This window comes from Anabrus simplex, chromosome 1 (genome assembly GCF_040414725.1).
Source record: "Anabrus simplex isolate iqAnaSimp1 chromosome 1, ASM4041472v1, whole genome shotgun sequence".
NCBI classification, from domain to species: Eukaryota; Metazoa; Arthropoda; class Insecta; order Orthoptera; family Tettigoniidae; genus Anabrus; species Anabrus simplex.
The window spans coordinates 1,032,441,150-1,032,467,531 of NC_090265.1; the positions used below are offsets into that span (position 1 = coordinate 1,032,441,150).

At 37.3% G+C, this 26,382-nt stretch overlaps 1 protein-coding gene across 1 annotated transcript in view; it reads right to left on the minus strand.

Moving 5' to 3' along the window:
• Window positions 1–5,650: 5,650 nt before the first annotated feature.
• The window catches only part of LOC136875802 (chymotrypsin-like protease CTRL-1), a 303,156-nt gene continuing 282,424 nt past the window's right edge, over window positions 5,651–26,382 (minus strand). The window contains exons 6-7 of the mRNA XM_067149407.2: window positions 22,098–22,249; window positions 5,651–6,877 (exon numbers count right to left, since the gene is read on the minus strand). Of these exons, the coding sequence (XP_067005508.1) occupies window positions 6,698–6,877; window positions 22,098–22,249 (332 nt within the window). The 3' untranslated portion in view covers window positions 5,651–6,697. The remainder of the gene's footprint in view (window positions 6,878–22,097; window positions 22,250–26,382) is intronic.

Sequence of the window (26,382 nt, forward strand, 5' to 3'; positions counted from 1 at the left end):
ATTATAATTCTTTCATTTATATATTCAACTTCAACTATTGGTTCAACATTCTGATTCACTATAAATCCCACTCCATTTCTTTTCTCTTTACTGTTACCCATCCAGTACAAGTTGTACCCCTTTCTTAGTTCTTTCATTCCTTCCTCTTTCCATTTTACTTCACTTAATCCCAGGATGTCGAGTTTTCATCTCTCCATTAGGTCAATCAATTCATTTTCCTTCCCATTCATTGTGAAAATATTTATTGTTCCAGATCGGGTTTTGTTCTCTGATCTACCACTTGGACGGACATCAGCATTGCCATCATACTGTGCGACTGTAGTCAGAGACTTGTCAATTCCATTTCCATTTTTAAACTTCCATCCGAGGCTTGTATTATAGTTGAAAGCAAGTACAAATTTACTCATCTGCTGACCTGCTAAGCCTAACGCATCTAACGATTTTCTTTCAGGGCTTACTCCCTTAGCCTTTGAAGATCCCTCTTCTTCACATAGCAGTGGCTTTCTCTTCTGATATTCCTCATGCCTCATCCACCATCTTCGCCATTCTGAAGGTCTCCTTCTCTGTCTAAGATATTGTTAAGGTCTTCACCCGTAACCCTGGGCATGGGTTCCACATTATACCCCGTGAGACTGGGTCCCTGCCTGAACTTAGCTCTCCTTCACACCGGCCTACTGATGAGGAGGATACCCACCCCTGCAACGTGGATGCGCCAGACAAGAATTACTTAAGTGAAGGATAGGGACAGTGACCCTATCTCTCTTGAGCCAGGTTAATGGTTGTGTATGATGCCACAACCAATGGTATGCATATTAAAACATGGTCCTGGATGAGTAGACTCTAAATACAAAGATTGGACAGATAGCAGACCAACTAGAATTTTATTTATAAATATATTTATAAATATAGTGAAAAGCACCCTATTCTTTTTAAAATCAAATTAATAATTTTTTGTGACTTATTTGTTATTTTAAACTTATTATAGATTTTTGATTATAATGAACCAATGGACTTTATATTGGTATAGAACAAACCCTTTATATTTAAATGTTAATTTTTACCTTTTAGTTCGGATTGCTGTTGAAGCGTGTTTTTGTATTTTTTAAAACTATAATTTATTTTCTTATTTTTTAGTTTTGCAACAGGATCAAAAGTAGTTATAATCAAGATACTCGATTCCTCAGTAATATTGTATTTGTGTTGATAGTTCAAAAATTGTTTCATTCATGTCCTCGTAACCTTGCCATTTCATCCAATGGATCTCCATTACATGGAACTCCTCTCTCTGTTAACTTTGGGCAATCAAGTTCTTCTATTTGGATACCACTGAGTGGCCTTCCGCGGCTGAGAGCTACATAAGCCTGTCCTGCTGCAAATAACTGAGAGCCCAGATAAATAACTGCATAATCTACTGTACAGCCTTGCATTTTGTGTACGGTTGATGCCTAGCTCAGGGTTAATGGCAGCATTCTTCTTTTAGTGGTACCATAATTATATTTTGCTGGGAGCTGTATTGATATTGGTTTAATTACATGTATGCCATCAGGACCAAAATCAATACGGACTGATGGTATGTCCGTATCATATAATTGATTACGATGGAAATGTGGGCAGATAATATCAGTGATAATACCCATATTGCCATTTACTAGACCTTTTGCCACGTCAATATTCTATCTCAACATTACTTTTGCTCCCACAAAAACTTTCAATACCTTAGGAAGACCTTCTGTCTTATTGATATCATCAGGTATAAGAGACTCCAAATTCTTATCGCCTAAATTTTGTGTAGCATCAATGAGTTGATCTTGTGCCTTTAATGTATGAATATTTATCCCTTTTATCTCAAAATACTGGAGAAATTTCTCATTATGTTTAGCTACTTGATCATTTTTTGGATAGATCCTTAGTGCTTTCTCAATGGAGAGTTTATTGACAGCATCTGTTGAAACTTTTTGTAGAAGTATTTCAAAATGCTTAGATGTCAATTCTCCAACTTTCAAGGCATTTAGTACATCAATGAATGTTGTGTCTCCTTGTTGGCACATGTTTTGTTTAAGTTCAGCTAGCTTGAACAGCCACCATAAATGTGTAGCTGGCTTCATATGTTCTGGCTGTTGAAAAACTTGATGTCCTCACACAGGTGGTAATTGCATTAAATCACTGAATAATAACACATTTATACCTCCAAAAAAAGTGTTTGGATTTTTCAGCTGTTGCTGATGAGAGTCGATCATACAAAGCGTCTTGTAAGGAACCATAGAAATTTCATCAATGAAGAGAAATTCAACCTTTTGCCATAGCTGTCGCATTACTCTTGAATAGTTACCAGTAAGGAGTGGCATATTGATGATTACTCCATCTTTCTGTACTGGCAATTTTAGGAGATGGTGTAATGTACATCCACTGACCAATCGTACTGCAACTCCAGCAAGAACACCAACTTTCACTACTTATTTTCCATAACACCAGTTGACTTGGTTTTTCAACAGATTAACCAAAAAAGTTTTCCCAGTGCCTGCTCTACCAGTTATGAAAATTATTTCTTATTTTTTGTCTCCATTAATTTGGTCCTTTATACTCTCTGTAATAAAACTGAACAGTTGTCTTTGGTTGATATTCATAGCCTGCTGTGCCCTTTGAAACTGTTCAGTGCTCATATTTATATCTGGCAATTCTTCCTCTTCTCCTCTGGCTGGTCCAAGATTTCAAATGCATACACTTACTTAATTAAATGCATTTTCAAGTTGTTGACCATGCTCTCGATGTTGCTGCATATGTTTACTAATTGCCTTCAATTGGTCCTCTTGAACTAAAAAAGCATCTTTTACATTATCAAACCCTTTAGTAATTCAGTTTCTGATCGATAAGGCATATATTGAACCAATAAACTGTAGAAGAACTTCTCTGGATCAGATGATGCTATGAAGTATGGCACTCTCACAACTGCAGGGACACTCACAGCCATTTTACTGTTATCTGGCAGCGTAATAAGTTGATGAAGGACGTTCGAATGAGCTTCATAACATCATGATTAATACTTTCTTCTGTTTCACTTGTTTTTTTGTGATAGAAAGTTTCAAACAGCATAGCAAATTCTGTAAGACTCATAATTGAAAAATCAGAATCAGAATGATCCAAAGGGCATTTTTGATGTTTTTCAAAGATATTACTACAATAACCAGTGGCATGACTGGTTTTGTCAAATTGCAGCACTCTATAACGCTGTTCTGGCTTTCTAGTATTAAGGAAAACACAACTTGGTGAACTACCACGTAAAGGAATATGACATAGGTGATACGTACATTCAGCAACTGATACTTGCCGCTCATGAAAAATCTTCATACAAATCTGAAATAGCTTGCGTGAAATATTGGAGTCTTCACGTTGTATTTGTTGTATTGCCTGTGCTATTCCAACATCTAATCCTTCAGGTTTTCCTTTTGATAAGTACTTTGCAATATAGTACGCTATTGCTTCATTTGAGCTGCATGGCTGAATGTCCATTTTACCCATCCATAGCCTCAATATATCTGGATGTTAATTATCTACCCAAGCACCATCTTTTTGATGCTTCCGTAAAGAAATTCTTCTTCCATTATGAATGAAATCATCTGTGCAATGCACCATAACATCAAAACGCCCTGAAATGCTGTCGGACAGAGTCATCTTATTGCATGATAATGCTCGTCCCCATACTTCCAATCTGGTGAAGGCTATGCTTTAGTGATTTGGTTGGGAAACACTTCATCATCCTGTGCACAGCCCGGATCTTTCACCTTGTGATTTTCACATTTTTGGCGACCTGAAGAAAGACATTAATGGACATTGATTTCATTCAAATGAGGAAGTGCAATAGTGGGTGCAGCTGTGGATCTGTCAGTGACCTACCTCTTTCTACAAAACTGGAATTGATCATCTCGCCTTCCACTGGGATAAATGTATTAACACTTTAGGTAATTACTTTTGAATAAAACCCTTCCATGGTCACGTTGTAGTGGGTGTTCGGTTTTCACTTGACTGCCTGTTATACATAAATTTAGACACTGGCTTAGTCCCGTTCTACAGTCCTGTTTTGAAATATAATGTGCCAACTCTCATTAAGGAATTCAGTATGAACAAGCCTAACTCTCAGTCATGGTTTCAGCAGAAGATGTGAATCACAGATTATGTGAGAAATCCCCAGACACATCAGTTTGTGCAATTCACGCAAGATAAACCCAAAAGACAACTCTTCTTCTTTTGGTTCCATCTCTTCGTAGAAGGCTGGTGACCATCGTGGAGTAATTTTGCTTATTTTGTACTTCCTGTACCAGAGTAGAGTTGCTGTATCATGGATATAACACCACAGTCGGAGGTTCCGCACTCAGGATAATCTTCTCCACCCTCATCCATGTTTTCCATCTGTCTTGCCTTCTATGATCAGTTGTGTCACACTATGTACTTGAAATGTGACACCCTTTCAATGTAGTTTCTGTCCAGTATGATATTAATAACAAAGACAATAATATCAGGAAAAAGAAGTATAAAAGAGCCTTAATCATATTCACTTAACATCATCATCTTACACATGTTGAAGACAAGTCTTGCTGAATTAATGCCATAAATATTGCCATTTTCAGTAATGAGGTAACGTATATAGTACGCGCACCTTTTCTTGAGCCCGAATCTCCATAGTAACGAATGGGAACCAGGGCTCAAGAAAAGGTGCGCGTACTATAGTTTAGTGCTTTTGAAATTGCATCTTTAATTTTGTTTATGTAATGGCTATGAACACCCACCTTAAGCATCATTTATTTTAAAATATTATATTTGGACTCCTGTAAAAAACAAGGCACTCTTAGCAAGACTGTCGTATCTAGTATTCTACACTGTGGAAGTTCTAATTGAAAGCAGGAGCTCCTTAGGATTAGAAAAATTAATGTAGACCTCAAAGAAAAGTTTAGATTTATGAGTTAAATTAAAAAGTGTGGAAGATTTTAAGGCAGATTGACTGTTGGCACTACCACATCACTTTCTTATCATATGTTTTTCAGAAATCTCTTTATGTATCAGTTCTATATGCAATACCTGCAACACATTTAAGGCATTCCAAACGTTCATAGAGACTCTTGGATAAATATAATTTCAGCAGGGCATTGAAGAGAGTTTCCTCACCCTTGTTGAACTTCTTCCACTTCTTCTCCTTCTGCTTCTTCTCTTTATTCTCCTAAAAATTTATATTTTATCATTTTCTAAGTCAGAAATATTTATCACTGTTATAAATACAGAAACAAATAGAAACCACCACATAGTGGTGGAGAGGGGGAGCAAATAATTGTACAGATTGTACAAGATGAATTCTGAAGAAAATTTCGTGATGATGTGTGAAAATCATACCAGTAGACTCTTCAGCACTCTATCTTCAAGTTCTGTTCTTCTGAATTTTTTCTTCAGTAGTGGAACAATAGGGAGAACTATATTGCTTGATAGAAGGTACTCATGGTGGTTTAACCATTCTTGATAGTTTTCTAGACAAAGGAGTGATGTCTCTACAGAATGTTTGATAATCTTATCATTTGAGTCATCTGCAGTCCAAAATATATCCATTAAAATAAAATATTACAACATAAAATATTTATTTTATACTACATATAAATACATAGCTTTACACTGAACACTGGTATAATAAGATCTATGCATATCCATGGTAACTTCCTTACATTTCAACACTGCAATACTAAGTCTTATACTATAAAATATCTAGTATGGTATACTACACAAACTGTTGTAAATATGAAGTTTAACTTCCTATCACATTATAAATAGTTGAAATTATATGTACATGATTATCCTATTCTAGTTTCCTGTCATATATTTATCTTTTTTTACTGGAGACACCCTGCTTATTCTAGTCTTTGTATCTCAGTCTCAATTTATTGACAAAGTTAGTTTGATCATGTGTTTATGAATTTATTAAAATACCGTATAATATTCCTCCATGGTCATTAAAACAATACAGTGTATTGTTACTTAGTTAGGAATTTTATGCAAAGTTTGCTTTAATATTTTTATTAGTATTTCAGTCAAACATTCGTTCATGGGAATGAATACTTATCTCATATTTAAATGCAAACTTCTGAGAGATAGATTTGTACCATGTAAAGAACATCATTATACAATATTCTGTAGCCATAAAGAAATTATATTAACATTTCATTGTCACTAGAGATTAATTTGTGACACCATAACTCAAAGGTTTAACATAAACTATAGGAAAGGCATTAGTTTTATAATAAATAAACACCATTAAGGTTATCTTTTACACTGCAGTATAGGAAGGACATTCTAATTAAACTCATAAAATGTCTCTCTAAATTACTTTTCAGGCAGGCCAGCCCACCATAAAAATGTTTCTTAATTATCCTTCCTGTAAATTATTTTCTCCACCATGCCATTGTGCTGCGAACTCATAATTTACATATTGTAATTATTGAGGGATAACATTGTTCATTTTACTATGCTCTTACATGAAAGGAGTAATGAAAATATTCACTCATTAATATAATTACACTATTCACATTCATCACATGATGCGTACTGTATATTCATAACTTGGCTGACAGGAGTCTATGAGGCTGTTATAAATATTATCTTGAAGTTATCACTGTGTACATAACGATCTTGGACCAGCCAAGAGCCAGATATCAACTCACAATCATCGCTGATGCCTGTTTCTGTAGCGCAACACAGTATCTGTTATCCACTGCTCATACATATTAACACGTGTGTACACTCCTGGAGTATTTCTTCGACCACAGCCAATACCGAAGCTGATAACTCCAACTTGATACCATTGACCTCCTTGTTCACACACTAGTGGGCCTCCACCATCTCCCTGGGAATAAATAAAGCAGTAGAGTACAATATGATATAGACAAGTCTTTATAATAATTTTACTATTGATCAACAGACACAACAGTGGTATTTATGTACACTGCCAGACAAAAGTTTCCATAGAAGCATTGACCTGTTAATGAATGGACTGAGATTAAAAGAAAACAACATAACTATGCAAGGAATTGACAAATATATATTCTAAAACTAATATTTCACAATAAAACTATGTTTTTACATTACATCTGAGCAAGAAATAGACAATATATACACATTTACTCCCACAGATCACCAGAACACATCAAATTCTCTTCTCATCAAAGAAACTCTGCTTTGCTGCAAGTACATTTTTAACTATTCTCAGCATTCTCAGAACAAGTTTTCCTAACACTGATGCAGGTATACTTTGTGAGGCATTCTGCAAGATGTTCCAGAGCTTTTCCGATGAAGAATGACACTCTTTTCGGACTTGCCGATCCAACTCCTCCCATAGCAGCTCAATTGGATTTAAATCTGGGAATTGGGGAGCCATTCCATTAAAAACAATTCCCCAGAGTTTTGTTTATTTTGCAAATAATTTATGCAATAGTGAGACGTGTGTCTGGGGTCATTGTCTTGTTGGAGGACAAACCCACGTTGCTGTCCAGATGAAAGAACATAGCGAGATAGGATGGAATTCTAGCTGTTTTTATCCAGTGTTCCTTTAATTTGGTGCAGTCTACCAACTCCACTGACTGTGAAACAACCCCAAACCATCACAGAGCCCCCTCCATGTTTCACTGTAGGTGTTATACAGTAGGATGCATTTTTTCTGATGCTGAATGTCGAACACAAACTCATCGCCATTGCGGTTGAGGCAGCAAAGCGGGGTTTCTTTGATGAGAAGATCTGGTGATCTGGTGATCTGTGGGAGGACATATGTATATATTGTCTATTTCTTGATCAGATGTAATGTTGAGGCACTGGCCTTCTGTTCCCAACTTGGCAGGTTCGATCCTGGCTCATTCCGGTCGTATTTGAAGGTGCTCAAATACATCAGCCTCATATTTGTAGATTTACTGGCACGTAAAAGTGCTCTTGCAGGACTAAATTCCAGCACCTTGGCATCTATGAAAACCGTAAAAGTAGTTATTGGAACGTAAAGCCAATAACATTATTATTACAAAAATCATTGAAGAGGATGGCATTAAGGAGGAAGAGATGATTATGATGAAAGTTAAGAAGGACATCATCGAGAAGTATGAACAAGGAGTGAATATGCCCGATATCACAAGATTTTACACAGAGTCTACATTAACTAATTGCACAATATTAAAGAAGAATTAAAGGGTCTGGATGCAACAAAAGGAGGCATGAGAGTATCAAGGCAACAACCATATGTTCTAGAAGATATATTGTAGGAAAATTGCTTCTCATGTAGATCATTTTATATCAAAACGTATTTGGAGTAAGCACAAGAAGAGTTCCAAGAAGAACTGAGAAAACAAATTCCTAAAGGAAAGGTCGGCAGTGTTGAAGGGGAATAGGCCAAGTTCAAACAAAGAATGGTGAAATGTGCAGAAGATACATGTGGTAGAGTACCAGGTAAAAAGCAGGAAACGGAGACACCCTTGTGGCATAACAAAGTAAGGGATGCAGTGAACAGAAAGCATGGAGGAGCTAGATAGCAAACAGAAATACAGAGAGTAGCCAAAAGTATCACAAAACTAAGAAAGCATGTCAGAAGATTGTATAGGAAGAGAAACATAACGTGCTGGGAAAACTTCATAGAAACCTTACAAGATGATGTTAATGGAAGTAAGAAAGTGTTGTATGGATTGATGGATTGGTTAAAAGCAAAGTAAACAGGAGAGAAAATACAAAATTTGTAAGGACAGATACAGGACAAATTTTGACACAAGGAGATGATATCCTCCAGTGATGGGAGGAGTATTTTGCTAAATTACTTAATATCAAATTCGAAGAACTGGAGGAAGAGGAGGAACATGAAGAAGAAATGTTGTAAGAAAACTAAAATGAAGATGTAACAATGTTGGAAATAGAAGGAGCTATAAAGAAGATGAAAGGTGGTAAAGCGTCAAGTGTGGACGAGGTGGCTACAGAGATGATAAAGGCAGGAGGACCAGTAGGGTTACATTGGGTATATAGATGATTTTGAGTGATATGGGAGAAAAGAAAAAGAAGTGCAGTACCAGAAGATTGGAGGAAAGGTCTGATAATCCCAGTAAAGAAGCATAATAAGAAAGAATGTAGCTACTATAGAGGAATCATCCTCACTTCACAGGTAACAAAGATCTTTGAAAGGATATTAGATAGAAGACTGAGGATTGAAGTAGAAAAGGAAATGGAGGAAGGGCAATATGGATTTAGAAGAGAGAGATCAACTTTTGATCTAATTTTTGCATTAAGGAACATGATGGAGAAAACATGGGAGTTGAGGAAGAGAGTGTACAACAATAAATGGGAAGCAAAGAGACAAAGGCCTTACTGTATGGAATCGGGAGATAGAGGAATATGGAATGAAAATAAGTGTGAAGAAGAGTAAGACGGTGGTGATGTTGAGAGGTATTAGAGAAGGAAGAGGGAATACTGACGTAAATGGAAGACCATTAGACGTTGTGAAAAGCTTCTAATATCTGGGGAGTATGCTTGCATAAAATGGGAAAATAAATGAAGAAAAACTGGAAAAACTGGAGGAAATCCACTGGACATCTCAAGAACACCCTCTGTACAGTCCAGATTTATTGTCCTGCGACTACCATTTGTTTGGACCACTCAAACAAGACCTAGGAGGACAGCGGTTTGATGATGATGCAAGTGTAGAAGAGTTTGTGCACAACTGGCTCCGCACACGTCTCTCTTCATTCTAACATTATATTTGATCCACCCTCGTACAAATTACTTTCCCTGCTTGTTTGAATGTCTCTGTTGGTTTAGACTGTTTTCAACACTGACCTCTCTTTAATACTGCTCCAATGTTTGCAGGATGGGGATTCACTCCAGAAATGGGGAAATAAGCTAACATAAGTGAAGAGGAGCATGCTATGGCATGTGCCTAGAAGATGGTTGGTCAAATTGGCAGATCGTAAAATATTGTTTATGTGATGTTGGGTTGTTTTTTACAGGTGTCGGCCAAAAAGCCTCTTTTAACATGCAGACATAAATCTCAGGAACTTCAGTGGGCCAGACAACACAAGGATTGGACCATTGGCCAAGACTGTGCTATGGACTGATGAGTCAAAATTAGAGAAGTTTCAGACAAATTGTCATCAGTATGTCTAATGTTTTCCAAGAGAATGTTAGAAGGCTGCTTAACACCAACTGTGAAGCTTAAGGTTGGTAACTTTATGGTTTGGAGTTGTTTTAGTAACAATAAGGTGAGAGACTTACTGAGAGTGGGAGGTATCTTGAGGAAGGAGCAGTACCATCACATTCTCTTGAGCAATGCAGTACCATCTGGAACCAAACTTATTGGAAGAGAGTTTGTTTTCCAGCAGATGATGACCCAAAACACACATCAAAACTGTGCATGAAGTATGTAGGAAACAAATAATCATCAGGTATTCTACAAGTAATGACCTGGCCTCCACAGCCACGCAATTTATGCCATCGTGTTATTGTGGGATAAACTCTACCACAAAGCAAAACAATCTTCTGCCAACAGTTGTGAAAATTTCTGGGAGTGCCTTTTGCAAGCATGGGGAACTATAACCACAGAGATGTTGGAAAAACTATCCATGAGAATGCCACATATTTGTCAAGCAGTAATCAGAGCTAAATGGGGACACTGATGAGCACAGAATCTGAACAGTGTAATTCCTAAAGATGTGCTCCATTATTCAAGCATAAATACTTTTATTATGTGTCATTTTGTGTAAAATGGATGCCTATGTTTGTATTTTGATTTAAAATATATGTCATTGGAAATATCACTAATCTCTTTCCTAATAAATAAGATGAACCAGAGTTTTCTTAAAGTAAGTTTAAATGTTTTGACACTAGTGTACAGCCCAGCACTTTTTCTGCACCTGTGGAGCAATCTGCCAAAACAACAGTTCCACTATGTGTAAGCCCGTTATGGTTGATGTTACACTTTGAAAATATACTGTATAATAGAGGATTATGTTGGAGACATATGTCTAGCTTGACGGTGAGCCTCGGTTTGTGTTCTGTTGATTTTCATCCATCCTGATGTATCTATATCCAACTGTGCTACATTTCTATACTCAATACTGATCAAGTAATCTGTTGATGCCTAGGGAATGATTGACTGCATTGAATATGACACAAAAATGTCTAATGTTATTTTGAGAGATTTCAGTATTGATCCTCTTATGAAGAAACAATTCAGTTTAGATCTTGTCTTTCCTTGGATACTGACAATGCTGGGAAACACATTTATAGATCTCATTTTCACTTGCAACATGTCGATTGAACTTATTGACTTGTGTGAGTTACTTCTCATACTTAGCTTTTCAACAACAAGAGCATTCTCCTTCTCCAACATTCCTCTTCATCATTTGCTGTATTACCATCTACTGAATAGAAGATAGATTAATGTATAGTCATAGCAATTTTAAAATCATATTCAATAAATATTGTTGTCACATGTAATTCAATCTACTTAATTTCTGCCAGAAAGATATAGTCTATGCCATAAGCCTGCCTCTGACATGGGCTGGCCATACTTTTGCTCGGCAGGTCTCAGTTGAGGAGAAGGAGAGTAATAGGACCTGATGATATCAATCAAATTCTACAAGAAATAGAAGAAGAGAATGAGTTAAATGAGGACATCCTCAGATGAAGAGCAGCAAAAGATAAATGGTAATGACATTGACCATGATTTCATATTTGAATTAAGACTGCAGTGACAATGGACAATAATTATGAAAATCCAGAAGATTTATATGCAGGCTGAGATGGAACTACATTGTGAAAGTATGTTGTATTATAAGCCTTCCAGAGCAAAACAGAAGAACATTAAAAAAATGTTTTCTGTACCTATAAGTAATGAATATGGAATGAAAGAAGAAATAGACGTTTCTTATGTTCTGATTGATGATAACATAATCAGTGAAGTAAATGCATACACAAATATTTATATAGATGGGAGAAAATAAAAGTAAATTCACAAGTGATAGAAATGAGTCCACCTTGTGCCCATAAAGCATCAAGTCTATATGGTCCAACACCATGGTTTGAGTCCCGTTGGTCCAAAAAGGTTCATGATCAGGATGTTGGCTAGCAGGGTAGGAGAGGTGATGATATACAATATCTAATCACTAGATCATGTGCCAAAACAGCCTGGATTTAATTCCAAACCTCTCCACTGTGTTAATAAGGAGTGAGGGCATATGATGCTCATGATATTGATTCGGCCTTCAGATGGCAACGTTAAGCCTTGAGCAAACCCCTTGGGTGCTATTTGACAGGAGTAGGCTATGTGTTGGCACTGGGTTTCACCAATCATGTATCACATCATACATTTCATCTCATTAACTCCTCTGACGAGGTTGATGTCAGGAAGAGCATCCAGTTGTAAGAACTCGCTGCAAAGATTCATTTCACTTCATACTAAGCCGAAATTCTAGTTTTGCTTGGATTGCAATGGGACTAGCCCAGTGCATAACGGAATCTTCAATACCAAAATATGTTTTCAATTGGATATGCTGGCACCTCAATGGTATGGATATATTATATGGAAGAAATTGCATAATCATGTCTTTAGCTTACTTGTGTTTCCAAAGTTTCTATTGTTTAACCTTTGTTTCTAAAGCTTTAAATTCCTTTGATATCACTTTTAAATCTGATGGCATTTATCTCGTGCATGGAACATCACTCAGGTTCTGAGGCAGGACCACAAACCCAAGTAAGTGCCTGTACAAACTCCCATAGTGAAATAGTTCATTTAAAAATTTTGTACTTCATGAATTTGTGTATTTTAACAGTAGAATTAATTTCCTGCATCAAAGGATAGACATTTAATGCTTAATAAATGATATTATAAGGAACCTGATGGTTTGTTCAAGAGTGCAAGCACCACCAAGTTAGGTTCTCAGCAGGGCCTTCCAGCATCTTCCACATCCTGTTGTCAGTCTATTACATAAACATAATATTATTAGTGGAAATTAAACTCTCCAATATAAACTATTGTTTTCTAAATTATGTGTATGGACAGCACATCTAACTTTGAATTAAAAAATGGATTGAACATTGTCTATATATTCTTCCATTCATTTAAAATACCGTATGACTCTACATCTCTTCGTCATGTACTTAGTGTGAAAGATTCTTTCGTTGCAGCCTGTACTGCTGTATATGGCTGTTGTGGACACGGACGCCATCTGGCAATGAATAGACTTACTCGTCTCGTGTACAAACTCTTTCGCCCAATGCTAACGCTTGTATGGTCGCTTACTGAAAGTAGGCTGTCTGCCATTGAGCTTGATTGTGTGTGAATGCATCAAGCCATGTCTCTACCATCATCTGCTGAGATGAAGGAAAGTTCTGTGGGAATCGGATGAGTCCGATTTAAGAATCCTGTTTAGGGATTATTTAATATATTTTTCTATATTTTTAAAACATTAGAAATGTAAACTTAATAGTTACTAATAGTTTATTTTGGTCAGTGATTTACCAGTGCAATAGGTCAACATGGGTAAGTTACTATGGCATACCTCACCACTCTTGTAAGTATTACCTTTTAATAATTTTTTGGATCATGTAATTTATCTTATTATTTCTCATTCAACTTATTTATGTGGGGCTAGTGGTGGGATTTGGGTTTTGAATTCTCTTTCTATTACGCCATTGGAGCGCCATTTTGTCGATATTTTTAAATTACTTGTACATTGTCTAGGCCTGTTTCTTGAAATTTATTTTGCTTATCCAAATTTTATTTTTCCTCTCTTATTATTATTTTGGTTAGTTTATTGTGAAGTCTTGTATTATTTCATTTTATGCTTGTGTTTTTGTGGATATGGTATTCCTCATCCTCATTCTTTTGGGTTTTTATTTTGCTCTTCTGTTGTGGTTTATTAATTAACTGCATTATCTTTGATTCCGTAAATTGCCTCATGTTGACCTCATGCGCTGAGCAAATCACCATTTTCTTCCTTTTTCTTAAGTTTTAAAAGTTATTATTATTGTTATTATTGTTGTTATTATTGTTATTATTATTGTTGTTATTATTGTTGTTATTATTATTGTTATTGTTGTTATTATTATTGTTGTTATTGTTGTTATTATTGTTATTATTATTGTTGTTGTTGTTGTTCTTGTTGTTGTTATTTGTTCAGTTAGAAATTGGTAAATTAATTATTTACATTCATATACATATAAGTAATTTAGAATGGCATGTCTAGTTATATTTTGGGATACCTTAAATGTTTAACCTTTTCACTGCTAATATGTTGAGTGATTGTCAGAACCCTCCATGCTGAATTATATTTTTGTACATAATGTTTAAATATACACTGACTGACAGAGCAAATGCAACACCAAGAAGGAGTGGTTCGAAAGGGATAAAAGTTGGGGAAAAAACAGAGACGGCACGGACAAATAATTGATGTTTATTTCAAACCGATATGCAGGTTACACAATGCGACTCAGTAAGATGTAGGACCACCACGAGCGGCGATGCACGCAGAAACACGTCGAGGTACAGAGTCAATAAGAGTGCGGATGGTGTCCTGAGGGATGGTTCTCCATTCTCTGTCAACCATTTGCCACAGTTGGTCATCCGTACGAGGCTGGGGCAGAGTTTGCAAATGGCGTCCAATGAGATCCCACACGTGTTCGATTGGTGAGAGATCCGGAGAGTACGCTGGCCACGGAAGCATCTGTACACCTCGTAGAGCCTGTTGGGAGATGCGAGCAGTGTGTGGGCGGGCATTATCCTGCTGAAACAGAGCATTGGGCAGCCCCTGAAGGTACGGGAGTGCCACCGGCCGCAGCACATGCTGCACGTAGCGGTGGGCATTTAACGTGCCTTGAATACGCACTAGAGGTGACGTGGAATCATACGCAATAGCGCCCCAAACCATGATGCCGCGTTGTCTAGCGGTAGGGCGCTCCACAGTTACTGCCGGATTTGACCTTTCTCCACGCCGACGCCACACTCGTCTGTGGTGACTATCACTGACAGAACAGAAGCGTGACTCATCGGAGAACACGACGTTCCGCCATTCCCTCATCCAAGTCGCTCTAGCCCGGCACCATGCCAGGCGTGCACGTCTATGCTGTGGAGTCAATGGTAGTCTTCTGAGCGGACGCCGGGAGTGCAGGCCTCCTTCAACCAATCGACGGGAAATTGTTCTGGTCGATATTGGAACAGCCAGGGTGTCTTGCACATGCTGACGAATGGCGGTTGACGTGGCATGCGGGGCTGCCACCGCTTGGCGGCGGATGCGCCGATCCTCGCATGCTGACGTCACTCGGGCTGCGCCTGGACCCCTCGCACGTGCCACATGTCCCTGCGCCAACCATCTTCACCACAGGCGCTGCACTGTGGACACATCCCTATGGGTATCGGCTGCGATTTGACGAAGCGACCAACCTGCCCTTCTCAGCCCGATCACCATACCCCTCGTAAAGTCGTCTGTCTGCTGGAAATGCCTCCGTTGACGGCGGCCTGGCATTCTTAGCTATACACGTGTCCTGTGGCACACGACAACACGTTCTACAATGACTGTCGGCTGAGAAATCACGGTACGAAGTGGGCCATTCGCCAACGCCATGTCCCATTTATCGTTCGCTACGTGCGCAGCACAGCGGCGCATTTCACATCATGAGCATACCTCAGTGACGTCAGTCTACCCTGCAATTGGCATAAAGTTCTGACCACTCCTTCTTGGTGTTGCATTTGCTCTGTCAGTCAGTGTATATGAAAAGTGTGCAAAAATAATAAGAAATGTCATTTGAATGGGCAAAAGAACCCCAGAATATATTTCAGTTTCATTTTATTTTTGGATAAAAATTAAGGAAAGAGTAAATCAGGGTTGTTTATTAGAGCCAAAAATATTCTCGCCTATAAAATGTTTGATATTCAATCACTGATATCTGAGTACTCATCTTCAGATTCAAGAGTATTCACAGCTTGTATAAGTTTGAACTCTGAAGGCACATGCCGTCCGCTACTTGAAGCCATTTTTTCAAGCTTTGGACGCAGATGCTTTGTGCGACTGCCAGCCTAGGTTGTGTACTGAGCTGAGTGCATAATTTGAGATATTTAACTGCAGGTAGTATTAAAATGCAGTCTGCATTTTGACTGATGGTCTATTATGTTTCTAAAAGATGTAGCTTGCTGCCACTTAAGTTTAAAAACCAAAGGAAACTCCAAAGGTTATTCAGAAATTTAGCTGAAGTTGCCGATGAGATATCTCGGGTGTAGCAGTGTAAGGGCTAAACATCGTAATTATTTTGAAACCTATGATTAAACTGTAACTTTCAAAAGGGTGATACTTCTATTAAGGCCTGTAATTATGTGGGGATTTATGCGTTTCTAGTGGAGTGTTTCTAGTGTTTAAATTCTTTTCTTTAATATCGCATTGCTGCATTGCCCTCCCTCCATTTTTGCCCTATAATGTAAGTATGTCAGTGTTACCTGGACTTGATCTTCTTCTCTTTGTTCTCACATGGGGACACAGATTTGTTTTTGTTTTGATCTTTGGGATTGATTGTTGTTGATTCTCAGTGTATGGACGCAATGAGTTACTGAGTCTGGGATTATTACTATTGTTTTGTCCGACTCGTTGGCTGAATGGCCAGCGTACTGGCTTTCGGTTCAGAGGGTCCCAGGTTCGATTCCCGGCCGGGTCGGGGATTTTAACCATCATTGGTTAATTCCAATGGCCCAGGGGCTGGGTGTTTGTGCTGTCCCCTACATCCCTGCAACTCACACACCACACATAACACTATCCTCCACCACAATCACACGCAGTTACCTACACATGGCAGATGCCGCCCACCCTCATCGGAGGGTCTGCCTTACAAGGGCTGCACTCGGCTAGGAATAGCCACACGAAATTAAATTAACTATTGTTTTCATCACCCATGTGATTTGATTTAGCTTGTTTACTGATCCATATGATTTTATTCTAGATTTTGGCTTGTTTGATCTGTGATTGAATTTTTTTTAAATTTGGGGCTCTGTTTTCTTGTGTTAAATATTTTTCTTCAGTGTGGTTCTTACGCTCTCATTACATTGAACTGCTTAATTTTATCTATGTTTTAAGTTATGTTTTTGTTCCACGTGTGTTATCCCTCCACTAGAAATTGATATAAACGTTCATGTTCTTTCACACTAGATTTTCGTCCCACACATAAATTTACTAAATTCAAGAAAGTTAAAATTTTGTAAAAGTTAAATCATGTTGGTGCACCAACTTACTTATTATTAATTTATTAATTCACTTTTAATTACTATATTCATTTTAGTTTCATTGATTTATTTATTTTACAAAAGTTTTCTTATATTTTCACCTGTTAATTGTTTTGTTTTTTACTTTGGGTGATCATTTCCTAAGATTATTTATACTGTATTTTTGATTTCAGTATACAGGTGCTTTTCATTAATAACCATCCTTACAGTATCCCTGGGATCCTATTCCTTTTTTTTTTTTTTTTTTTTTATGAGGTTGGTTTTCAGGTAGTTTCCCTAAATGTCTGCTTGTTTCTGGGTCAGTTTATTTCTTAATGTGTTACTGCTGTGAATATTTTGCTTGTTTACCCTTCCATCTTCTCTGTTCTCGTAACCCCTATGGTGTTTGCTGAGCGTATTGTCATTGCTGTTTACCTTGGGGTTACGTTGCAAGTTGTTTTTGTTTTGTGTGTTTTGTTTATCTTCCCTTTGCTTGTTTATTATCATTTTCTTGTTTGTTTTTATTTTCCAGCATGAACTAAAGAGCCGGTTTCTCTATAGGGTGCCCAAACAGTTCATTTCTCTATTTAACTTCACCAAACAAAGCCACCTTTTTGCACATGTGACCCCGAAGATAATTTTGTAAGTTTTATTTTTACTTTAATCATAACATTGCATTTTATAAACACCACAGAATTGTGCAAAACCTTTGACATTAAAACCTATGTCTGCATACTACAAAAGACTTTCCAAGAAAAAGAAAACATTGTGCTCTCTTCAGGATGACCTCGGTGAATTTCAAGCTAGATCATGTTGCAATCCCACACAGGAATATTAGAAAAATTATGAATGTAGAAGGGAGCCTCTGTGGCTCAGTGGCAGCACGCTGGTTTCTCATCACTGGATACCGTGGTTCAAATCCCGGTCACTCTTTGTGAGATTTGTGCTGGACAAAGCAGAGGTGGGACAGGCTTCTCTCCAGGTACTCTGGTTTTCCCAGTCATATTTCATTCCAGAAACACTCTCCACTATCATTTCATTTCATCTGTCAGTCATTAATCATTTCCCCAGAGGAGTACAACAGGCCTTGGCAGCCAGCACAATTCATATCCTCGCTGCAAGTTGGGGGCTTCATTCATCTCATCCCTGACCCAGTCATTGACTGGAAAACAGGTTGTAGGTTTTCATTTATTAATGAAGAAGTACAGAAAGGAGCCAACCTTGACACAGACTACTTCTTAACTTGAGTAAAATTTAGGCCACTTCCATTAAATAAGAAAAGACTAATTCAACAGAAGATAATAAAGATGAAAAGCTGTTACAAAATGAACTTGGTTTCTAAGATCTTTTACATGGGAATCCAGAAAAATGCAATTGATACTACAAAGGAAATAGCACCGTTTCAACAAATATGCAAAATATAGGTGGGGGAATGAAGACTGTGATAAAGTAATAGATCAAGGAGCAGTGGCCTTCAAAGCATGGTATGTTGTTAAAACAAAGGATACATTTGATACATACAGCGAAGTTCAGAAACAGGTAGCTAAAACCCTCCAGCAAGCCAAAAGAAATGAATTAATGAAAGAAATACAATGCATTGAATCGGAGTTGAAGAAGGACAACAGTAGAAACTTTTATAAGACCTTCAAACAGCATTTGAGAAGTTATCAGGCACAAAGCTGGAACTTACAGAGAAAGGCTAGGGAATTTGCTGTGAGCAATAAAGAAAACTGAGATTCTAGTGAGCCATTTTGAGGAACATGTTGAACTATGAAGAACCCAGGGGTAAATGACCAAAATATCTTCCAGAACAAAGAAACAGAGATTCAGTCCCACCTAACAAACATGAAATTTGGAAGATAGTCATGGAACTGAAGAACGTCAAAGCTGCTGGGGATGATTCACTTACAGCAGAAATACTGAAAAGCTGCAGAGAAATAGCTATCCAGGCATTAATCCATGGACTGATAAATATCTGGGAAACTGAAATGATCTCTGATAAGTGGAAACTGGCACTGATTCACCCATTACACATGAAAGGTATAAAAACAGATGTCATCTCTATTTTACCTCTGGCATATAAGATAAGTTTAGTCTCAAAAACCCATCAGACCAGACTAGTGGAGCAAATAGATCGCCCACTTGGTGAACACCAAGGTGGTTTCAGGAAAGGAAGATTAAGCAGATATGGAGTTTGATAAAGGTCATGGAAAATTACACCTCAAAAGATCTGGTAATGCACTTCGTAGATTTCCAAAAAGCATATAATTCAGTCGACTGCAAAGTGGTAATTGACATCTCGAGTGAATTTGGAATGGGTGGCAAAATGTCAGAAATTATAAAGTAGGCAAAATGACAGAAATTATAAAGTAGACCCTAACTGTCACTTGGTCTAAAGTAAAATTCATGGGTGAATTCTCCAAGGAATTTCAAATTAAAGCAGGAGTAAGGCAGGGTGATGGACTATCACTGACTCTCTTTGATTGCTTCAAAATGAAAATAGTGACACTTATTCAATACAAATACAAAGCCATGGTAGACTTTTAAATTTTAATAGTCATCGGTATTAGTTTCAACCTGACAAAAGATCATCTTCAGCCATTGACAAAGTAAAATGCAGTAGATAATTTGACAACATTCAGATCAGTGAAGCAACACTCAATGAATACTGGTAACATAAAATAATAAAAATAAGTTCACACTGTTAAAACTTATAACAAAATGTTGAAATATTCTTACAAAGATTATGTTTTGATTTATATAGGAATTAAAACTAAACCATGGGTTTTAAAGTCCATTAAGCCTTGAGGAATGTCCATGTGAATATAACTGTATAATGGGACAGTTATAATATAGTCACTGGTATAACTAGAAATACATTGATGAAATATTGATTCCCACAGGGGATTGAAGTATTTTTCCTGAATGAGTACAGTAAATTCATAATTCCAATATAAATTATTGAAAATTATACATTTTCCAGCTGGAAATATTTGTATTGAAATTATTAAAAATACAATCAAAAGTTTGTAGATAAACACAAGTACAAAAGTCAACAGTTGTTGGTGTACTCGCTAAGGTATGAGCATATGTAAATTATAAGTCAAGTTAAATGATTGTAGTAGGACATCACCTTGATGTTGTCTGATGTAATAATTTAGCTTAGGGGGACATCTTAATAAGATGAGGCTTGAAGTGTGTGGTTCAATACTATTTTAAAGCACCTTATGAACTGTTGACAATTACAGATCCAGTGAGTTGTAAAAAAATCCAGTAAGATGCCCCCCTGCTACTTCAGGGGCATCCGTTTACTTATGTAACATGTGCTGTACTGTGTGTTGGAATGGGAAAAAGAGATTAATAAGAAAGGTTTACTGAATCAAATATACATTAGAAGTTCAAAGAACAGTGTCAAGATCAACTGTTTAGCTTTTGCTGATTATTTAGCGATCCTTTCTAGAAACACAGATGCACTGTAGGACATACAAATCTTTTGAAACAACAAGAAGAAAAAGCTGGACTTTGGATTTCCTTTGAAAAAGTAGTTGACTAACATACCCATAGCTCCACAGAAACTAAAGGCAAGGAATGGTAAGATTGAAAGAGTTAATAGCTTCAAATATCTCAATGAGATCTAATGGAAGAGAAGCTAAAAACAGTAGGTGCGATAGGATGGCTGCAGCATTTCGCAAAACTCACAACTTGTACAAGGAAAAGATTTCAATGCCAGCTAAACTCAGACATTACAATATGGTGATTAAACCCGAATGTCTCTACGTAAGTGAATGCCTCTGAGTCACAGGAAAGGCTAGTCTGATAGACGATGAAAAGTTTGAGAGGAAGATCTTTCGAAAAAAAAAAAAAAAAAAATGGGTCCAATGATCATGGCTGGAGAATACAGGTTGTGAGGATGAGAGGAACAATATCAGAAAGCTGAACGATTAATGGAATCCATCAAGAAGTGACAACTCAAGTTCTATGGCCACCTATTTAAAATGGATGACAAGCGGTTAACTGAAAATTTTTACCCTACACGATAGTAGACCTAACACATGTGATAAGTGGTTCAGGGGGGTCAGGAAAGATCTGGAAAAAGCTGGACTAAATCGTGAAGACATTGCTAATAGAATTAAGTATCGGCAGCAGACCAATAACTTCAAGGGCTTTCATGCAGAACAGCAATAATAATAATAATAATAATAATAATAATAATAATAATAATAATAATAATAATAATAATAATAATAATAATAATAATAATAATAATAATAATCGTATGGCCTCAGCTACCGTTTGCAGACATTTCGATTTGACGCCATCTGGCTGTCTGCTCGTCAATTTCGACGTTCCAGTTTACTCTGTCTGCCATCTAGCAGACCTAGAGTAAACCGGATCTCTCTTGGGCGTCTATGGCTGAGATTTAATTAATTTTGTCGAGTAAATGCAAAATGTATCACCAGAGATCTTTTACATGCCGACATCGTACGACATGGAGTGTCGAATGGACTTTTTTCTGCCCTTCAAAAATCCGACTACCTCTGCCGGGTTTGAACCCGCTATCTTGGGATCCGGAGGCCGACACTCTACCACGGATCCACAGAGGCAGCTTAGAAGAACAGCAGAACAGTGGGTAAAAAGTAGAACGGAGACAGGTTGCCAGAGAAAAAATGCAATGATACTGGGCTGCAAAGAAGGTTGCTAAAAATGTGTAATTATTGCTTATTGTGATATCTAATGCTCATGAAGATATATATGTAAATTTTAAGTGCTATATATCAATGTAAAATTATGACTGATATAATGATTTTTATGTTAGCTTTCTGGCAAGACTGTTAGGTAAATGGAGTAATAAATTACTTACATCACATGCATCTCTCCCTTCAGCACCAGCACAGATTGAAGTGTCAGGTAGTGAATAGGATGGTCCAAACTGCTGCCTTAGAGCTGCTTCACACACAGAATTCTGCCAAAGAGGTACTGTTACTTCTTTCAGTACCACAGAATGCTCTGATACTGAAAATTGACAAAAAGTGACAGTAGAATATAATCAATATTGAATCAGCAAATAAGTTTCAGCTTATGTACTGGTACCCAAATTTCTGAATTCACCAGACTTGTCTATACTTCTTTATTTCTGTTAGGTTAAATACGAGTAGCAATTAAGTGTGACTGACACAATAGTGTATAACGGAATCAGGAAACTTCAACTTTTCCCCATCAAATGTAGGCATGTGATGAATGACCGGTCACTGTGTTTAGTGTTTGTGTACATTTATATCCTATTTTATTGCTTTATGTATTTCATATGTGACTGTACAAGTGGTGCAAGTGGTTGTTTTTTTCTTTTCAACACTCATAAGTATACCTACATTATTACTACACTAATATTAAAGTTAGTATGTTCCTTCTGCGTTTGTGTTCCTGTATTCTCTGTTAACCCTCCTTCATTCCTTCTCGTTCTTTCTGTAGCTTTTAAAATTTATTCCAGAGGTTTCTTATACTTCTCACATAATGATAAAAATCTCTCAGATAAGTGTACAAAAACTTAACAATGCTGAGATTTTACCTTGGAGCTGTAAATGGTCCAGATTGTGTAGTATACAACATTTCTTTCCTCTGACATAATATACACTTCTATTCATAGAATATGCTGTTTTATTTCTGTTGATATTTTTGTATTGCAAGAGATAAAAGAATGGTTGAGGGAGTCAGGTGTAGGGACACGTTTGTACCAACAATGTAAGGTAATCAGGAATAGGTACTAACATAGTTGGGGATGTGTGTGATCTGGTTATGGCAGCTTGAGAGAAGTTCAAGGAAGTAGAGATTGTTATCAATGGGATACAGTGTAGGAGGGATACTGATTGAAGGTTGATTGGAGATTTAAATACTATGGAGTGTGTATGTAGGAAATCCTAAAGGGTGGGTAAGTGATAGGGATCTACATTCAGATGGCCTTCAGTTGTACCGCAATGAAGTTAGGGCATTTGTTTAGAATAGTTATAGGGAGGTACTCTCAGGGAAACAGGGTGGACTAGGGAGAGTCAAGTAAGGATGACATAAAAATGTTGGTATTCAAGTGCAGAAGTATTGTAAAGAAATGAACAGACTTAAGCAATTTAATAGATATGGTACATATTCGCCAGATATTGTAATAGAAATTGCATCATGGCTGAGAAGTGATACTATGGATGCAGAAATTTTCTCACAGAACTGAAGTATTTATCACAGGGAGAGGTTAAGAAAAAGGATGGGGAGTATTCATACTGGTGAAAGAAGAAGTTGTATGATTTGAAAAAAAAAATGAGGATGAGAATTATGAAATTGTAGACATGATAATAAGCTTTTGGGGTATTGCCTTGTTGGAAAACAAGGTGAAATTCTTTACATTTCACAGAGAACTTTGCTTTGTGTCTTCTGAAGAAAATCTTGCCTGTTGACAAGCAAGACTTATTATTAGAAAATTTCTCTGCAAAATGTAAAGAATTTTACCTTGTTTTCTGAAATGGCAAAAACCCAAAAGCTTATTATCATGTCTACAGTTATGGGCCATGGAAGCTTCAAACAAAAAAATTATGAAATTCTAAGACATATCTGAAAAGATAATAGGCAACGTGATGTTATTTTGGGATGTACAGACCTGGCAATAAAAATGTATTTGACTCAATTTGTCCTGTTGAATTCCAACTTTATCTTCATATTGTAAACTTTCCTACTTTTAAAAACACCACACAAACATATTCATCTACTAATGTCATTCCACGCCATCTCTCCACTGACAGCTCGGAACATACCACTTATAATACTGATATAAATGGTCCGTTATTGGACATTAGCTATTTACCAACTGAAGAGCCCAACTTAGCACACTGGGGCGAAATGCTGGCAACTAGGAATGAGTTAGCTGGAAAATTTATAATGTCCAATAATGGACCATTTATATTGGTATTATAAATTTACTCATTAGAGACAAATATTTCACGTTCCCTATGGGAATCAACATCTATATCACATACCACTTAGTCGAGCAGCTTGTCTCCTTTTCCCCCAAGTCTTCCCAGCACAAGGTTTGCACAAATTTCTTAATGCTACTCTTTTGTCAGAGATCACCCAGAACAAATTGAGCTGCTTTGATTTGGATTTTTTCCAGGTCTCGAATCAAGTAATTCTGGTGGGGGTCCCATACACTGGAATCATGCTCTAGTTGGGGTCTTACCAGAGACTTATATGCTCTCTCCTTTACATCCTTACTACAACCCTTAAATACCCTCATAACCATGTGCAGAGATCTGTGCCCTTTATTTACAATCCTATTGATGTGTTTACCCTAATGAAATCTTTCCTTATATAGTAAAATAAACTTTATTTCCTCCAGATCTGTACAGTTACTGAACCTAATGATCTCTTTGGAGAAAATAGAGATATAAACAAAAAGCAAAACTAAAATGCAAGAGCAAAAACAAAACAATGGCAATGTGGCAAACAACGCAATACAAGGTTAACAAAATTTCCAAACTACTTACTGGGTGAGTGGTTGCACGTGTTACCCTATCTCTCCTGACCTAGCATAATGCACTCTTGTGTAAGCTAGGAACCTCTCCACGGGAACACATGTGCTTACCACCTTCCTTCCCCTCCCACTGTTAGCCAGTAGTAGGGAAGACCTCCTCCTCCTCCTGCACTAAGTCGAGTAATCTTCTTCACCTTTCATGCATCAGGATTACCTCCTATCTAGTTCATTGTCTCTCTCCACTTGACACACCTGAGATTTAGCTTTTAATGTGGCTGTACATTTACTCCTAATTCTGCTCAAAAACATAACTCTCCCACTCACTTCCGTTCTATCACTAATCACTGTAAAAGCTTATATCCATTACACGGTTGAGTAATCAACTTCAACTGCTGCTCAGTCATAAATATATGTCTCTTTTCAACTGTTTCCTTACATACTGTCAATAAATGAAAATCCTCTCTCTCATAACCACATAATATACACACTGTATTTTCTTTCAACTTAGTCCAACCTCTAATGAAACCTAAAACCACCACATTAAGCCTCTTCTTCCCATCCTGTTCACATTTGCCACTTTCAAAGTCAATACCTGATTTACCCTCATAAACATCTTTAGGGTAGCTCTCTTTCTGCATTTGGCTACCAGTTCTTGTTCTGCAATATCTCTTGCCCTCTTTATCACATGTTTCCAATGAACACCACTTATCCTCTCCCATTCAGTACTATAACACTCACCTAAACCCAGTCTATCTAAAGCATTCTTCATCCTATCAACCTAGTAATCACTTTTGATACTGGTAAGCTGACTGCAGAATTAGGCCCCCTTCACCTTCTCAATGTGCACCAGTAACTAAGCACCCTTTATAAAATGTCAATCTTGATATACTCTTTACACATAACACTTGCTCCTGCACCCACAGCATACAATGACAACGCATAACAATCTTGCTGAACTTACTCCTTATCTGTTCTAATATCCCACTCTTTCTCCACCTCCCAAATCTCAGAAGCATACAGCGTTCTACTCTTCACCACTGCATTAAACCCCATTCTTTGTATATCATAATCTACACCCTGAAATTTATTTTCCAATATCCTAATTACTGAGAGTGCAGCTTGACCTTTCCAGTTGGCTCGCTTAATTTGCTCAACCCAACTACCATTTCTGCTTATCATCACCTTCAGATACTCCATCTTATCCATCACCTCTATTTCTTCCCCATTTATTGTCCACTTCTTCCCTGGTTTCTTTTTGTTACCTTTCCTACAGACAATCACCTTTGTCTTGTTGCTGTTGATCTTCAATGACCATTTCTTCACAAAACTGCAAACCTCGTTCAAGCTCTTTTGCAGGCCCCCAGCTGTCAATGTCAACAATAATACATCATAGGCAAAAATCAACCCTGGAATTTCTTGTACCCCTACAACTGGGCAGGTCCAATTCCCCTCCCCATGGCCATCTAATAAGTCATTAATAAACAGCAAGAAACGAACTGGATACAATTTACACCCCTGTTTCAGCCCAACTTTCGATTCAATCAATCCACTAACCACCCCCTCCTCTACCCAAATGCTACAATAGACTTTTTCATATATGCTTTTAATCACTCTTCTCATCTTCTCCCCAACCTCT